General features: G+C 50.6%; 1 protein-coding gene across 3 annotated transcripts in view; it reads left to right on the top strand.

The window, feature by feature from the left end:
- The window catches only part of PRKCB (protein kinase C beta), a 295,883-nt gene that overhangs the window by 132,339 nt on the left and 144,971 nt on the right, over positions 1–18,573 (top strand). For all 3 annotated transcript variants that reach the window (XR_004961595.1, XM_036278529.1, XM_036278528.1), the window contains exon 3: positions 454–536. Coding sequence is in view for 2 of the 3 variants with exons in the window: in XM_036278529.1 (XP_036134422.1) it covers positions 454–536 (83 nt within the window). In the remaining variant the exon portion in view is untranslated. The remainder of the gene's footprint in view (positions 1–453; positions 537–18,573) is intronic.

The following is an 18,573-nucleotide window of genomic DNA, read 5'->3' as shown; positions in this document are numbered from 1 at the left end:
CTCCACTTACTGGACCTTGCTCCTGGGACGCGGGGCGTGGGTCTGCCCGTCCCGCTCACTCTGTCTCCCGTGCCATCTCTGTGAGTGCGGGTCTAGTGTTTAATTAGACACATTTCTTATGCATTGTGAACCTAGACACAAGTCAGCTACTTCACGTGGTGCCCAATCTAAAAAATGACATTCTGTTCCCAAACCCGGCAACTGAAGCGATGCTCGACGGAGTGTGATTTTGAGTACCTGTGGTACTTTAGGAACTTCACTAGTTTACAAGACGTAACATCGGTGTAGCCACGAGTTGGACCTCAGTAAGGACAGGTGCAGACCCTGAAGGCATTGTTTATTTTGCTATAAAGCCTTTACTTGTGAAGTCCAGGTTTTAACCATCTTTCTCCCTCCCTCCCCTCCCCCTCTCACTTCCCTTCTCCCTCCTCCCACCTTGTTTTTTGTTTGCAGTCTGCTGCTTTGTTGTCCACAAGCGGTGCCATGAGTTTGTCACTTTCTCCTGCCCGGGCGCCGACAAGGGTCCAGCCTCCGACGTAAGTAACGGGCACCGGGCACCTCTCTTTGTCCACAATGTCGTGAGGACTGAAACAAAGAAATTGGGATGGTCTCCTTCCAAGGTCCTTACAGCCTCTGAGATGTTTTTCATTTTAATGGAAAAAAACAAAAAACTAGGACATTTCTAGAGAGGGTGTGTGATTGCAAAGGAAACCAGCCAGTTCCCCACTGTGCTTTTGCTAAATGTCTTTAAATTTTTATTAAATGCATTGGGGTGACATTGGTTAATAAGATTATATAAGTTTCATAAATGTCTTCTCATCTTGACGGCTGAGGCATGGGGAGCAGTGGGCGGGGGCGGTGGTTGGATGGTACCTCACTGTGCACGCGCTTCCTAGCTCCTTGCTAGGCAGTTCTAGTGCCAGGGCCCAGGAGTTAGGAGGACGGGACTCTGCCCTGTTGCTATGCACCCCCACTGTGACCCCTGCGGGTGGGACCAGGGATTCTTCTAGGTGAAACAGGCAAATCATTTTGGTTTTAATCATTATGAATTTATTTTAACATGGTTTGGAAAAATGTACCTAGCAGAGGTTTTGCATTTATAGTAGGGATGTAAAATTTTCCACCTGAAAAGGTATTTAGGGTAAACCAAAGATCTGCTGATTTGAGGAAAATAGTGAGTGATGGTAAGGTGATGGCACAGCGCTCGGTAGGAGTCTGTCTGAGGTGTGGGTGCGCTGTGGATGCCCACGGCAGCTGCCCTCGGCCCCGGCCCCTCTCTGCTCCGCGTGGGTCTCGGCTGGAGGCCGAACCTGCCTGACTTCCCACGGTGCTTTGTGGCGGGCGCGGAGTCCTGCTGGGGGTGTGAGGGAAGCTTGGGCAGGGCCTCTGGAAAGACTGTCCTTTCTGATGAGAGAAGACATGTCTTTCTTCGGCCGCTTGTGGCTGCGACAGACCTTCGGGCTGGGGAGGGAGAGGTGGCAGACTCGCTGGGCACAGCGGAGGGGAAGAGGCGAAGGACCCGAGTCACCGCTGACACTAATGGCTGCTGAGCCACCTCCGAGTTCTCCGGACCGCAGGCCGATGCTCTAACCGCTGAGCCAAACCGGCCAGGGCAACCTCCGAGTTCTCTTACGCGGACTGCGTGTGAGAAGAAGCTCGGAAAGGGACCCGGTCAGGTCTCCTCGATTGTCCTAGGGGGACTTCCCGCCCTTAGCTCTTCCGTTGCCTGGTAATGACCACGTTCCGGCCCCGGTGTGCAGCGGTCACTAGTTCTCTTATTTGGTCCTGCTTTGGGTCACTGTCCTGGAACTGCCTGCATGGACTTTGTCCATTGCTGGTCCTTTCTTACCCACTTAGACCTCACAGCCGCCTCGTGGTGTCCCTGTGTCGCTGGACTTGTGGGCTCTCGCACCCCTTCGCAAATGGCCGCCTGCCATGTCCCTGCAAACCAGGCGCATCTGCCGCCGCGGCACCACTGCCCTAGGCTCGAGCCGCAGCCGCCCTGCGCGGACCCTGGGGCTTGGGGTCAACTCCAGCAGCTCGACCACCACGTCCTTACCGGCCTGTCCGCAGCCATGAGGACGGACCGTCGGCCACCTTCCCTCAGATCACGGCCCCTGGCCTTCCGATGCGGCTCCTCCTCGCATCCCCAGGGACACAGGCGGGAAGTTGGGGGGCAGCCCTGAACGTGCACGCACACGGAGGCTTGACCACGGGCAGCCCAGAGGTGGCGTTTCTGTGCTGTCCGCGCGGGCGAGCGGCCCTCGATGTTCAGCTGTGAGTGTGCGGAAGAGTCGACTCTTGTGTCATTATTATTTATTAATTACTGTATTATTTTCCACATGAACAGCTGTGCACCCATTTTCCCCCACCCTGTATTCGTGGACTTTTTCTGTTGCCTAAGACAGAAACTCAGCTCAAACTGGCTTATGTTAAAAGAGAAATTCTTGGTCCCCGAACCGGAAGAGCCCAAGGGGTAGACTGGCATCAGACCCCTGGATCAGGTGCAGAAATGAGGCCTCGGAACGTCATCCTCCTGGTGTGAGGCTCGGGACCGTGTTTCTGCCTCCGCAGGTGGAGGCCGCAGCGCTGTTCCCGTGCACTTCATGGCACAGCTCCAGGGGCAGGAGCTCAAGTCTCATTGGGCCGTGAGTCACGTGCCACCAGCAGGATGGCTGTGCTGATTGGCCAGACCTGGCCACGTGTCTACTCCTGGGCAGGAGGGCCCATGTGCCTACCCCCTAATTTCAGTCGGGGAGAGGTGGTCCCTCAGGAGAAACGGGAAGAAGTACTGGGAGTCGGTTAGGAGTCACAGACCATGGAGCCGGCATTCCCAGGCTCAAATATATGTGACCTTTGGCACATGACTTAAATCTCTCTGTGCCTTAGCTTCCTCAGCTGAAAATGGATAAAATAAGCCCCTGACTTACAGCATTGTCATGAGTAGCCATCGTGTAAACCTCTGTAAAGCAGTGAGGACAGAGCCATCTGTGTGAGGAAGACCGCGCCAGTGACAGCAGGCGGCAGGGAAAGACGTCCGTGGAGATTGCGCGGGCTCTCACCACCTGGCCGTCCTCCCTAGCAGCGTGCGGCCCGCAGTGGTAGGCGGCCTCTCGGTGTGCACGCACTGTGCAGCCGTCGTACCTTGGCGTGGGGAGAGCCGGAAGCACCCCCTGCCGTTGGCATGCGTGGGATTTGGCAGCCTCCCTGGGATGATCCTATCTCTGGACACAGTTCCCAGAAGGTTGGTTGGCACTAAGGATGATGAATTGGTCCAAACAACTGAATTGGTTTGATTCTCAGTTCATTGAACATTTTTTTGTCCATGGCTGAAGGCATGATTAAAGATCTGCCCACACCTGCTCACCAACCTGGCCAGGCTCTTTTTGGCTGCCCCTGAGGCTCATGCAGGTTTGGAGGAGTGCCCTCCTCCTGTGTGGCCTTGGAGGAGCGGTGTGGGCAAGCTGGTGGGGCAGCAGAGCAGTCTCCACCCATGACAAAGGAGTGTGCTGGGCTCTCTCTGTGCCCCTGCCTTTCCAAGCCCAGTCTGAGCGAGGGGATATGCTGGAGATTAGAACTTTGTCTTTTGCAGAGAGGTCCAAATCATGGAACATTAGTCCACCTGAGGAACTTTATGGACTGGGCACTGTCCCAGTGAACCCAGCTACTGACCCAGTTATTCAGTACCAATGGGAATAGACGTATATGGGCAGTCAACATGGCAGAACTCCTAGCTGGTACTTCTGGTCACCTACAGGTATCCTCCCAGTTCTTGGTGCCTTCCCTGGTTGGTAACTTCCAATTCTGCTCTCTCATGGAGCATTCAAGTGTTAGGTGTGGATGTTATAGCTACCCATCACTTACAATGCTGACCTCATGCACAGCCTCCTGAGAGATCTTAGAACAAGAAAGAGAGGAGTTGTCTCTGTGGGCTGGCTGGAACTAGGGTGAGTCAGATGAGGTACTCGCCCTGGGCACAACATTTAGCCTCACCTGTGTTGGTGGCTCTCTGGTGGAGGGTGAGCTAGGATGGCCCGGCTCATGTAACTGGAGTGAGCAAGTTGTTGGCCTGGGAACCTTGGTTCTCCATGTGGCTTGCACCCTCCAGCTGGCTAGCCATCTCTGGCTTATTCACACGGTGGCCCTGGCCTGTGCATCATGTTTGATTGTGTCCCACTGGATAAAGTAGTCTCTTGGTCAAGCCCAGATTTCACTCTCCACAAGAGGGAAGATCTCTGGTAAATCTACTGCAGATCTTGCTGACTCCAAAGGCCACTGAGAGCAGAACCTCTGGAGACATCACACTGGATTTCCTAGAAAAGCCACAGGTCTCGGGGTCATTCAGAGGTTGTGGATGACCTTTTCCAGAGAGCACACCTCGCTTATTTCCTGCCCCAGATGCCTGGCGGACCTGGCCACCTTCAGCTGCAAATGGGAAGTTGGGCAATCTACTGATCATGCCCAGAGACGTGGTGGGTAAGAGTGGGGAGTCTGGAGTCAGACTCAGGGTCAGGGCCCGACTCTGCCAGTTACTCTCTAAGGGACCTTGGTTATACCATTTTCTTCTGTGGCTCAGTTTTCATGTCTATAAATTGGAATATTAGTACCAACCATGTAAGTCTGTAATAATAATGTTTTAATCCTTAAAATGAAAAAGTTGTAAAAAATTAAAGGATTAAAAACCCACTGCATGACAAAATTTCTGACATCATATGCAGCAGAATTTTCACTGATACATCACCTAAGGCAACAGAAACAAAGGAAAAAATGAACACATGGGACTACATCAAACTAAAAAGCTTCTGCACAGCAAAAGAAATAACCATCAAAATGGAAAGGCAACCCACTGTATGGGAGAACATCATTGCCAATGATACATCACATAAGGGGTTAATTTCCAATATATAGAGAGTGCTCATACAGCTCATCAAAAGGAAGACAAAGAACCAATTTAAAAATGGGCAGAGGACCTAAATAGACACCTCTCCAAACAGGACATACAAATGGCCAAGAGACATATGAAGAAATGCTCAACATCACTAATCATCAGGGAGATGCAAATTAAAACAACAATGAGGTATCACCTCACACCTGTCAGAATGGCCGCCATCAACAAATCATCAAACAACAAGTGTTGCTGAGGGTGTGGAGAAAAGGGGACTCTAGTACACTGCTGGTGGGAATGCAGACTGGTGCAGCCACTATGGAAATCAATATGGTGTTACCTCAAAAAATTAAAAATTGAACTGCCATTTGACCCAGTGATCCCACTTCTAGGAATATACCCTAAGAAGCCTGAAACACCAATCAGAAAGAATACATGTACCCCCATGTCCATAGCAGCACTATTTACAATAGCTGAGATCTGGAAACAGCCCAAGTGTCCATCAGTAGAGGAATGGATAAAAAAGCTTTAGAATAGATACACAATGGAGTACTATGCAGCTGTAAGAAAGAAAGATCTCTTATCCTTTGAGATGACATGGAGGGACCTGGAAAGTATTATCTTAAGCGAAACAAGCCAAGCAGAGAAAGACAAATATTACATGATCTCACTTATTTGTGTAATATAATGCTCATAACAGTCTGAGGAATAGGGTAGACCCAGAGACGTGGCAGTAGGGTACAGACTGAACCCTCAGAAGAGGGGGTGGGAGGGGAGGGAAGAGATAAACCACAGAACTTATATGCATGTACGCATAACCAATGGACACAGACAACAAAGTCGGGGACGGGGTTGGGGAATGGGGAGGAGGGTGTCAGTGGGGTAATAAAGGAGAAACATCTGTAACAAAAATAAAATAAAAAAATAAATATTAAAAAAAAAATTAGAGAGAGAGAGGAAAGGTGAGAAAGAGAGAGAGAAAATCAACTTGTTTCTCCATCCAAAAAACCCAAAAAACCATTGCATGAAAGTGTTTAGTACCGTGCCTGTCACACAGTAAAGCCCCGATACACGGAGCCAAGGGCATGTCGGTTGCTCCCCCTCTCTCCCTAGCAATGAATGCATGACAGCTCTCTGCCTGACTGTACCCAGAACATGACTGTACGGAGATGTTACTATTCCCCGAACCTCAAACTCTGGTGCAATGCTGAGAAAAGAACCTGGACGTTGGAGCTGGAGAACTTGGCTGTTGAATCCCAGCATTGCCCTTTACTGTTCAGTGATCTTGGGAAAATAATTGGTCTGTGACACTGAGTTTGTATCTTTAAAGTGAGGGAATAATACCTAAATCGTACTTGTTTGGTGCGTATTCACTGCGGCACTGATTGAGCTACATCTGGAAGAGTGTCTGGCCCAAAGAAGGCGGTCAGTAAACGGTTTCTAAATTTCTATCAGTACCTGGAGGCGTCTTCTGGCTCAAAAAGGGCTGGAGATTACCCTCTGACCTGCCAAGGAATAACAGCTAATCACAGTACTTATGGAGTGGGGCTCTGTGCCAAGCAGCACAGGATTCCTTAGCAGGTTTCTCTAAAAAATACTTCCTTCAAAATGTTATGGTTTTAGAAATAATTTTTTTTTTTTTATCCTCATCTGAGGACATTTTTTGTTCAGATAGAGTAGGAAGGAGAGAGAGGAAGAGAGAGAGAGAGAGAGAGAAACATCAATGTGAAAGGGACACATTGAGCGGCTGCCACCCACACGACCCAACCAGGGCCGGGGACAAACTGCAACCGAGGTACGTGCCCTTAGCGGGAACTGAACCCGGATCTCTCCAGACCGCAGGCCAACACTCTAACCGCTGAGCCGAACTGGCCAGGGCTAGAAATAATTTATTACTATTTATAATCAAGGTGTTGAATAAAATCCATCGTTAATGTGCCACGCCCTCCCGATGCCATCACTGAGTCAGGGCCGGTGAAGGGAGTGGGCGTGCCCTTGTGCTTCTGGACCAAGTCTTACCTTGTGAACAGGTACTTAAAAATGATAAAATGTGTTGAACGTTGCAGATTAAATAAAAGGAAATTTGGAAAGAATATGTTATAGTTATACATTAAGAATAACATGTAGATAAATGCTAATGTGTTTGAAAATCTGGTAGAAGTAAATGGATGGTTTTCTAGGAAATTTCAAGTCGCCAATTTTGTCTGAAGAAGACAATGAAAACCAGAATCGGGGAATAACCAACACGGAAAGGAGAACGTTGCCCGAGAAGTGTTTCTCCTCCCAAAGCCCCGCCTGAGAGGCTTCTTGGGGAAAGTACTTGAAACTTTAGAGGAATGAAGGATTTCTGTTCGTTTTAAACCGAATCAGATCACAGAGAAAAAGTAAAGCTTCACAATATTTTAACTGAAAGTGAGAGAATCCAACTCAGATCAGCAATAGAAAGATATTGGCTCATGGGTAGGACGCTGAGGAGGAGCAGAGAGCTTCACGCGTCCACTGGCCTGAACCCGTCCTCTTGGGTCTTTATGGCGGATTCATCACGTCGGCACAATTGATTGAAACTACTGGTCACTGGTGCCCTGGCCGGTTTGGCTGAGCGGTTAGAGCGTCGGCCCATGGACCAGAGAGTCTGGAGTTCGGCTCCCGCTAACAGCATGTACTTCGGTTGCAGTTTGTCCCCGGCCCCGGTTGGGGTCATGTGGGTGGCAGCCACTCGATGTGTCTCTTCCAGACTGCAGGCCGATGCTCTAACCGCTGAGCCAAACCGGCCAGGGCTTCTCGATGTGTCTCTTTCATGTCGATGTTTCTCTCTCTCTCCCCCCTGCTCTGTCTGAAGATAAATGCAAAAATGTCCTCAAGTGAGGATTAAAAAGAAAAAAGAAACTATTGGTCATTGGTGATCGAACTCAGTCTTTAGGCCCAGAAGTCAGGGGGTTGGACGGAAAGTTTCAACCCTGAAGTCACATGGTTGGTTCCTCTGGCAACCAGCCCCCATCCAGGTGTACTTTCTAAAACTCACCTCATTAATGTAACCGAACCACCTTTATCCCTGTCATCGCAGGAAATCCCAAGGGGTTTAGGAACTCTGACCAGAATTGGGATGAAGGCCTATTTCTTCCTATTAGGCACAGGTCACAGTCTCCAGGACAGCCTCAAGTGCGCTGGCGGCCGGCAGGCTGTGGGCCCCTCGGTGCTCCCGGGGCTGGCTGCAGCTCGCCACGCGCCGCTCTCAGCGTTCCATCACAGCCCGAGAGGGAAGTCCCCGAGTGCAGGTGTTTCTCAGGCCTTTATTTGTGTGTCCCTGGTGATGGCCAAGGCCAGAGGCGGGGTGGAGAAGCAGACTTCACCTCCGGACGGGAGGAGCTGCAAAGTCAGTGCAGACACGCGTGCGGAAACGGGGGTTTCTGGCCCCTTTCTGATCTACCACACTGACCGCGGCTGCCCTGCCAGCCCCCCAGGCCCACTCTGCACTCTCCCCGAGACTGGCCTGCAAGGCTACGTCAGTTGGGTTGCCTGCCTTCTGGCTGGGAGCGAGGGCAGAGACCAAAGGAGATTGGAGGGTGAGAAGAGGGAGCCCAGGACGTGTGTCGTGGGGCTCAGCCCTCCGACGGCAGGTTGCTGACGGCAGGCTTCCCACAGTTCTCTCCCTCTGCGCCCATGAACTGCTCTCTCACTGTGTCCCTTTGCTGTTCTGGCCCCAGTTTGGCTTTCCCAACACCATGCCCATACCTCCCTAGACAGCCCTTCTATGGAAACGTTCTTAGATTCTCTTGAGTGTGCCTGTTTCCTCCTGGGTCTCCGACGGACATGTCGCGGCCTCATTTGCTCCGACTGTAGACAGGACATGTCTGCAGAAACCTCTGTCAACCTGGTCATAGCCGACCCTTTGGAAAGATAGAAACCCTAGTGGTAGAAGCGGCCTTCTTACTCCGTGCGTTGACAGTCCGTCTCAGGGAGGCTTCGGCTGGTCCTGGGTCAGGAGAACGCACTTCCGCGCTGGTCGGGCCTGGGCGGTGAGGACTCATCTCGGAGCGGTGCCTGCTGCAGGAAGGAGGCTGGGAGGCGCGGAGGCGCTGATGAGATCAGCAGCTGCCAGTTCATCACTGTGAGCTAACTTGACCACAGCAACCAGCATCACCTAATAAAAAAGTAAACTATAGTGAACTGTGTGTCTAGATCAGCAGTTTTCGACCTTTTACATCTCATGGCACACAAACTAAATACTAAAATTCTACAGCCCACAAAAATGTATTTTTTACCTATCTGACTAAAAATAGGTATAATTTTGATTCATTCACACCAGATGGCTATTATGTAGGCTTTTGTCATTTTTTAAATTTGATAATCTAAGGGAAAAGAGGTCAGTGCCCCTGATTAGTCAGGTACTGCATGTTTTTTTCACACAAATGTTTTTATTGATTTTTTAGAGCGAGAGATAGACATATAAATGTGAGAGAGATACATAGATTGGCTGCCTCCTGCACACCCCCTATTGGGGATCGAGCCCAAAACCCAGGCATGTGCCCTGACCAGGAATCAAACTGGGACCTCTCAGTCACGGGACGATGCTCAGTCCACTGAGCCACACCGGCTGGGCAGGTACTGCATGTTTTAAAGATTCTTGTGGTACACCAGTTGAAAATGACTAGTCTAGATGAACAATTCCTAAATAAAATGTTTAATGCTATTTTATTCTTGGCATAGACATATTAGTTCAAGTTGACTTTATTTTTTAATGCGAAAGAAACAACTTAGAGATAAAAGTAGCAGAAAAAATGTTGATCAGTATAACAAAATATAGGCATGAAGATAAAAATGAACCAGCAAGGAACTATACAATCTGGAGAGTACGGGTTACGATGGTGGAAGTCGGGTATCTGTTATCTCACCAATATAAATGACTTGAAGTTCTCTACTAACAGGCAAAGACCACCAGAGTAGATAAACAGTGTATACTTCTAGGAAAAGTATAAGAGAAACTTAGAACAGGGGTTAAAATAAAAGGGGCAAAGATATACCACAAGACACACATAAATATAAAACATGGTCTTAGTAATAATATCCAAAGATCGGGGACAGCAGAAGCATGAAGAGGAGGAAGGGGATGCACTCTGAAATATTACTGGTGAGTGTGCAAATCACTGTACTCTCTCTGAAGAGAAAATGACCACATGATTAGAAGCCTTAATGACCTTTTGACCAAAGAATTACTAAACCTGATCCTTTGTGACCTAAGAATTACAATTGTGGGACTTTTTGCTGAGGATTTATTTAAGGCATGTGCTTGTACTGAGCTGGAGTGGTCCCTGCATCAGCCTTCACACTGGCACACACGTGGGAAGACCCTGAATGCTGCCAGCCAGGGTTTGTGTACGTGTAATGTACCCGCAGGATGAGATGCTGTGCAGTGATCAGCGTGTCACAATGTCGGGCTGATGGAAATGTCTAGATCTTAGATTTGGGTGGTGTCTATACTGGTGTCCACCTGTTTTTCAAAACTCATGAGACTGCTCTACCACACTGGCAGCTCTTCTTTTAACTGGTGTCGCTTGGTTGCATGCACCAAACCACCTCTGCCTAACTTAAGTCAGGAAGGAATGTATTGGGAAGGGTCTCACGTTCTCCAGGGACCTGGAGGAAGCCGGTCACCACACCAGCTATATTGGATTTGGATTCTTATGTTGCTTTGGTCCTAAATTCAAATTCCAGAGGGAGAGAGATGGTCTGGTCGACCTCAGGTTATCTGACCAACCCTTGGTTGGGGTTCAAGGTGTTCCCTCCAAGGGTAAGCACAGTGTGGGGCGGGGGCTGGGTATTTGACGGGGGATTGAGGCACTCCTGCCAAGGAGGAAGCAGAGATGTTGAGCAGGTCGAAACAGCACACGTCCACTGCAGTTTCTAAATGCTGCTTTTCAGAATGCAGACAGGTTGACTGCTGAAGGATTATTGGGGTAGCCCGCTAAAAAGGGACCTCACCCGAAGAGATACAGACAAGGGCTTGGGAATCTGTGAAGTCCTCCAGGTAATTCTGATGGGTAGCCACGTTCGGAAACCATCATAAGGCAAGATTGTGTAAGGGCTCCGAAACCAAAATAGCTGGGTTTGAATTCCAGGTTTGCCACCACCCAGCTGAATAACCCTGGGCTAGTTACCTACCCTCTCCACCTCAGTTTCCTCAAGTGTAAAAATAGGGTAGAATAGCACCCTCCTGGCGGGTCAGGTGAGGGTTAGACGGACTATGCACAGTGGAGGCTCTGTGCTGTGCCTGCACAGTGGTGCTGATTCCTGTTCTTACCACCAGTGGTCCTTTGGAGTCTTAGTGTGAGTTTCCAGAACCCAGCCTTGTCTTTGGCGCGGTGTACAGCTGTCTTGCTCGCCACAAAAAGGGGAGGACAGAGGCACCTCCCATGGGCTGGTGGAGGAAGAGTCTAATAAAATGATAGTAAGGTGATGAAACACGATTCTTTGACTGTGAACTCTCACGATCCTGCCCCGTTTGCCATGTGCCGGCGGTGGTTTGTGGGATGCAGAAACCACATGCTCAGGCCAGCACGGCTTGCTTCTCGGCAGCCTGCAGACTTGGGGGGATAGAGAATCAAGGGCAGGTGACCCTGCGGAGAGCAGCCTGGAAGGGTGTGGGAGGCACTGGTCCTGGAGTGCAGGGGCCGCGTTTCCGGGCTTCCTTCTCTGACTTTTCATCCCCGGAGCTGCCCCCGCCTCTGCTGGGTTGGGAGTCTGAGATTCTCAAGTATTAAAAACACACACACATCCAAGAGCCAGCATTCATAGAGATGATTCTGTTGTAAGCACTTTACATGTAATAACTCTTTATTTTTTATTTCACTCTATGAGGTAAGTACCATTGTTGTTATCCCCAATTTGCAGATATGGAAGCTGAGGCACTCAGAGACTAAGTGACTTACCAAAATCACATGACCAGAGTGGTAGAGCCAGGATCCAAACCCAGGCGGCCCAGCCCCCAGATGTGTGTTCTTACTCTGTACCCCAAACTGCTTCTGACCTCAGCCCTGCCCACCTGCGCATATCTGACTGAAGTAGACACCCTTTGCTCTGAGAACTGCCTGTCCAGATAAGCACCCCCAGAAGTGCTGGCCCCACAGCCTCCGCCCCATTTGGTCGATGCGCGTGGACACCTGCCCCGAGCTTGAACGACCTGCCTCCCTCTTCTAGGAATTTAGAATTTGGATTTAAAGAGTCCAGTTTCAGTCTGGGCTGGCCACATGGTTTTTGAAAATTCTTTATTGTACATGAAAAGTGTTCACGTTGATACATTGTCATACAGTGAGCATTTCTCTGTAACCAGAACCCCAGAAGCCCTCTGTGCTCCCTTCTAGTCCCCACACGTCCAACCCTGCCTGCGAGGTCAACAGCAGTTTGCCTGCTGGTTTTCCCTTGAACTGTTTATTGTATTTGGGAAAGAACACGCAACATGAGATCCGCCCTCTCCACGCGTCCGACAGTGCAGCTAGCTGCCGCTCGGTCCGCAGAGCCCTGGGCTCATTCCTCTCGGTAACGGGAGCTCATGCCGGTGCTAGTGACTCCCACGTCCTCCCCACTCCTGGCGCCCGCCATTCCACCCTTCAGTCCTGTGGTTCGACTCTGCTGACACCTCATACACGTGGAGTCACGCAGTCTTTCTGTGTCTGGCTTATTTCACTTAGCACAGTGTTCTCCAAGTTCATCCATGTTGCCCGTGTTGCAGAATTTCCTTCTTTTTAAAGCTGGAAAAGTATCCTGTTGTATGTATCTACCCTGTTTTCTTTGTCCACGTGTCTGCCAGTGGGCGTTTAGGTTGCTGCCGTGCCTTGCGTCGCGAGGACCAAGCCGCAGTGACCGTGGCCGGGCTAGAATCCCGCTGAGATCCTGACTTCAGTTCTTTTGGATACATACCCAGAAGCAGAATTGCTGGATTATATGGTAGCTCCATTTTTTTTGTCTTCTGAGGAACCTCCAAATGGGCTAGGGACTTGAATAGATATTTCTCCAAGGAAGACAGGCAAATAGTCAACAGGTATATGAAAAAATGCTCAAGGCCACTGATCATCAGGAAATGGGACTCAAACCCACAGTGCGATAGCACCTCACCCCTGGTAGGATGACTGTTTGAAAAATAAACCCTGGCCGGTTTGGCTCAGCAGTTAGACTGTCGGCCCATGGACCAAAGAGTCACGGGTTTGATTCCGGTCAAGGACACGTACCTGGGTTTCAGTTTGGTCCCTGGCCCTGGTCAGGGTCGTGCAGGAGGCAGCCAACAATGTGTCTCTCTCACATCAATTTTTCTCTCTCTCTCCCTTCCAATCTATCTGAAGATAAATGGAAAAGTATCTCTGGTGAGGATTAAAAATAAATAAATAATAAATAACCCCGAAGACCACGCGTGTTGGCAGGCATGGAGACTGGAGCCCTTGCACACTCCTGGTGGGGACGCAGAGTGGTGCAGCCTCTGGCCAGCCGTGTGCCTGCGTTTGAACTCAGTACAAATGGGGTTAGAGAGTTGGCTTTCTCTTGGTTTGGCTGCTTTCCCCAATATTTTGTTTGTGGCCACATGACTTTGAAATGATGTGCAGCATCCCATTTTCCTGGCTGGTCAGCTTCGAAGCCAGCCGGGTCAGGCAGGTAAACACAATTAGTCAAGTGTGTGAGGACAGGTAAACACAACTGTCCATCTGGTGCTGTGCCTCCTGTCCAAAAGGGGCCGCCACCTACTCGGCTCCTTTTTTCTTATCCCTATTTAAAGGGCTGAGGTCCAGATTTTCCAATTTTTTAAGAGAAGTCTGAATCTCCTAATTTTAGATGTTGACAAATACTTCAATAACTACAACTGTGGTGTATTTGAAGCGCATTTGTGGGCTGGACTCACTATGTGGACACCAGGTTACCATGTCTGCATTTGGAGGCCAGACTGTCAGCAGAAGGACCATGAAGGGAGAAGGGAAAACATAGACTGAGTCAAAGCCTTCTTTGGGGAGTAGAGAGGGAGCAACAGTTCAAGATGGGGAGCTCTAAAAGCATGAAGAGGTCCCTTTCCCTGGCAGTGTGGTTGAGCTTTCCATTGGCTGGGCTGTCCCCATTTCTCTGACCCTGGGCACAGCCCTGGTGAGCAACCAGCTGCCGCAGCGCCTCCTCCTGGATTTAGTACTGGCCATGTAGGGTGGGATCTGCAGGTGGTTGGCTTCCCCCAAAGGCTTTGAGAGGGGGTCACTCACCATTGTGTATTTTTTGAGTAGCTCGGAGGCCCAGGACTGCAGAGGCCCCTGTGGAGGTTCACCTTGGCTCCCTGTGTTGGGTCAGTCACCCACGCCACCCTCAGATGTTAGATTGGGAGAATCAGGCCAGGCTGCCTTCCCTCCAGCCAAGCCCCATTTTTACTGTACATTGAAAGGCATTTGAAGCATTTCTGGCTTTTGCTTGGCACCTGCCCTGATTTCTGGGCTGAAATCCATTCCCCTATTTTTCTACAATGCTTTCTGGAACTTTCAATGGTTGCTTGGGGGTGATGGCAGAGTGAAATGTGCAGGCTCAGGTTGGTGGTCTTGCATGTTGAAGAGCATGGCACCTGGGTCCAGACCTCGGCTCTGCTACTTACTAGCTGTGTGACTTTGAGTAAGTCACTTAACTTCTCTGTGTCCCTGTTTCTTCATGTTCATGATGAGGGTGATAATACACCTACTTCATAGGGAACCTATGAATTTTAAACACATTAATATGTGCAAAGAGTTTAAGACAGTGCCTGCCGCGTTATGTAAGTGTTTGCTTGACCCACAATCGTGGACCCGTTTTGCTCAAACTTGGCTTTTAAGTCTTGGTTCTTTAAGTCTTAATTCTGCATCTCAGCCCTTCCTCATGCAGCTTTCTGTCTTTGATCCTCTTGGCCCCCTAACTGTGAATCTTCAGATCCCACTGAGCGATGGTGAAGTCTTAGGGGTGTTTCCTCCACGCTCCCAGACAGTCCCAACCTGCTTGCTGCCAAATCCTCTTGTACCTCCAACATCATAACTTACGTAGCACCTGCCACATGCCAGCTGCTATTCTAAGTGACTCATGGCAGCCTCACCCTACGAGGAAGTTACTCTTTTATGCCCAACTTACCAAGTCACATGACTAATAAGAACCAGAGCCTGGATTTGAATGTGACCTGGCCCTAGAGCCTGCTTTTGACCACCACGATATGCTGCTACCCACTTCTGCATCCTCCCGGAGAGATCCCGGTCTGGACTGCACTCAACCTCCCTGGACTGGAAGCTTCCTGTCCTGTTTCCCTGACTCCTCTCTGTCTCACCTGTCTGTCATCTCCACATTGCTGTGGAGTCATCTTTTTGAGCATCAGATGTGAGCATGTCATTGTTCTTGTGGAAACATGTCGGTGTTTCCCTCTGCCTTGGCACCAAGTCATTAGTCTTTGGTGTGGCTTATGAGCAGGGTCATCGTACATCTCCCTTCGCCAAGCTTGCCCCTGAGCACACTCGGCTGTTCCATTGCATTGAAACCCCAAAGAGTCTGTGCCGCGTCGTTCTCGAGGGTCCCCTTTGGAAGGTAGATGACGTGGTCGCCCCGCTCGTAATGCTGTGGGCCTGTTCCTCTCGCCTTTTTCTGAGCTCTCTTCCTTCACTCCCTTGTGCCCCAGCAGCCCTCCCAACACTAGGCACTGGCACATGCTGTCCCCCCGCGGGGCCGCCCCTCTCCCTGCTCCCCCTGAGTTCCGCGAGTCTCAGTCCTGGTTGCATATCTGAGTCAGCTTTATAACCAAACACTGGTGCTTGGACCCAATGTGCACAGAGGAAATCAGGATCTCTGGCTGATACCAAGCTTCCCAGTAGATTTCAGTGTGCAACCCGGGTTCAGAACCCTGGATCCCTCCTACTCACCCTCTGGGCTGCATGTCCAGCCTCACCTCCTCTGGGAAGTCCTCCCTGACCTCTCTGACCAGGCCAGCCCCTCCACTTTGCTCTCCTGTAGCACCAGGCACCTCCTCTCTGTGTCACACATCACAGGGTGTGATGGTGACAGCCCAGATTTTGGATGCCAATCACTAGCTGTGTGACCTTGGGCAACTTAAGTTCTCTGTGCCCCAGCTTTCTCCTCTGTGAAACGACAATAATAATAAACCTATTTCAATGAAGGTCAAGTGAGTTAATTATATGTAAAGCTCTTAGCACAGTGCCTGGCCTGTGTCAGCTGTTACTGTAACAATAGTTACCATTTTTATTGTCCCCCACTGCAATGATAGCTCCCTAAAGGTGGGTCCGGTCTGCTGTTTGATCACGTCACACTGACAGCGTGGACAGCGCATGGCACACGATAGCTTCTCAGTCGTCCTGCTGAGCAGAGCAGTGTCCCAGTGCTGTTCTTGGTGCAGGGTGACGTGGACATGCACAGAACTCATCTTCCTGCGCGAGGCCCCTTGTCGCTATGGATCTTGTGTCTAGGGGTCAGGATCGTTGGCATCAGAACCTGCATGAGCTGGTGGCGTCCAGAGTCCCGGGCGCTGATGGTGGCCCTCAGCTTTCTGCACGTCCTTCTGCACGAAGGTTCTTTCTGCTCTTCTGAAATGAGACTCGGGTGTATGAGGGCCTCTGTGCGGAGGGAGCTGTCAGGACGCTGGGCACTGTGCTCTGCACCCAGAAATCAAGCCGACAGCGACCCCCACTCAGCAGGGAGAGAGGGGTGCTCAGACCACGTCTCTGGTCGCTCAGCTGGCTGCTGCGGAGAAAGGCGGGGTGCCCAGGGGAGAGGGTGTGTGTGCTTGCTTTGTGTGTGCCCAGGGTTCGTTCATAACACGAGGGTGTGAACCGTTGCCCGTGACTGCTTCTTGAACCCACTGCTGTGGGTTCAACAAATTCACATGGTGGCCTTCACAGGAAGAGGTGGGGCCACTGGGTGAATAGCCTGGACCACCTAGGTTGTCAGAGAACTTGAAAGCCCCCTGGGGAATGCCCAGCTCAACCCCTTTGTTTTCTGAAGGGGGAACTGAGACCAGAGCATAGAAGATGACTTGCCCAAGATCACAGATGCAGTTTTCACTTTCAGTTAACACTTGTCAGGTGCATACTACATGTCAGTCACTGTGCGAAACACAGTATAATCATGATTGCATTAATCTTTGCAAATCTAGAAAGCAGAAACATTTATTATATTCAGCAAACACTTGTGTAGCACTGTGCTGAACCCTTTACAAATATTAACTCATTAAATTCTCATAATCCTATGAGGATTTAGTGCTATTACTATTTTTACTTTAAAGATGAGGAAACTGAAGCACAGAGAGGTTAGGTAACCTGCCCAAGTCACACAGCTAGGAAACCCTTGAGTTGGGATCAGTCCCATGTAGCCCTGGCCTTGTAGTGCAGGCTGCTCCTCTGCAGCGTCTTGCCACATGACAGTTCTGGTCTTCATTTTCGGTGAGAAAACCGAGGCCCAGACGGCGTAGGTAACCTGCTCAAGGCTGCATGAAGGGAGGCAGCAGGCGGGATTGCATCTGGACTGTCTGGCTGTAAAGTCTGGCTTATGAGCTCTCTGCTAAACCATCTCCCATGGGGGCTAGGGTCTCCTGGCTGAGGGGTCTGAGCTGGGGACAGGGAATGGGGGCTGAGGCAGAGCTGGGAGCCAGGCAGGTGGGGGGAAGTGGGTGGGTGGGTGGAGTGGGGGTGTTGTCAACCAGGTCCACTTGGCTCGAAGCAGGACCCCAGGCAGCTGAATTGCACACACAGCCCCAGCCTGGAAGCTTCGGCCCCGGTTCTGCCCCCGCATCCTTCAGATCTTAGCTCAAACTTCACCTCTGCAAGGAGGACTCCTGGACCTCTCTGTCCAGTGCAATCCCTCGCTGTGAACTCTCTGTGCCCTGAAACATCTCCTTTCTGGCACTTCAAAGTTTACATTTGTTTGTGCTTTATTACAGTCTCCTCCCAACTAGGCTGGCAGACCTTGTCCGATTCTGCTCATCTGGCACCTGACTCATGCCGGGTGCTTGATCAGTATTTGGTGAATAAATGGATAAACAGATGAATGGCTCATTGCTTAGTGGAGGGAATTGGCACAGAAAATCCAGGCTGCGCTTCAAGAAGTGGGAACATCTCTGGGGTTTATTGGGAAAAATTACAACTCAGTAGACATAGGGATGCTCTGCTCAGCAGTACTTTGTAATTAATAACGAGAGCTGAGCGCCAGCTCCGTGCCAGGCGGCCGTTGTAAAGGTTTTCCGTAAGTCAGGCACCATAGCAGTCCCAGGGAGTCAGTATCATTCTCACTAGTTAACAGAAGAGGAAGCAAGTATGGGGAGGTTCGGCGCATGGCCGCAGGGTCCAGGCATTGGAATCCAGAGCCTCATCTTCTGTACCTGACTGACACCTGTCTGTGGTGCGCTGAATCCTGTACCAGGTCAAGGTCACCTGGCCAGTCCAGGCCTCACCTGCTGGAGGGGATGTGACGTCTCATACCCTGAGGGCCAGGCATCCGACTGGGGCTGAGTGTGCAGGGCCAGTGCTTGAGGCCTTGGTCCACTTGGAGTGGGCTGGCTTGTGCACGCACAGGGCCTTCCGGAAGGCAGCTCCTATTTGCCGTGAGAACGAGGACCCCCCTTCTGCCTGAGGGGTTCTACACTGCCCTCGGAGGCTCAGTGAACGGACACAGCAGTCTGGGCTCCAGTCTCCCTTGGCTATGCTAGTCGG

This window comes from Molossus molossus, unplaced genomic scaffold (assembly GCF_014108415.1).
Source record: "Molossus molossus isolate mMolMol1 unplaced genomic scaffold, mMolMol1.p scaffold_m16_p_3, whole genome shotgun sequence".
NCBI lineage: Eukaryota > Metazoa > Chordata > Mammalia > Chiroptera > Molossidae > Molossus > Molossus molossus.
The sequence above is the reverse complement of the archived record's forward strand: the minus strand, read 5'-3'. Positions and strand labels throughout refer to the sequence as shown.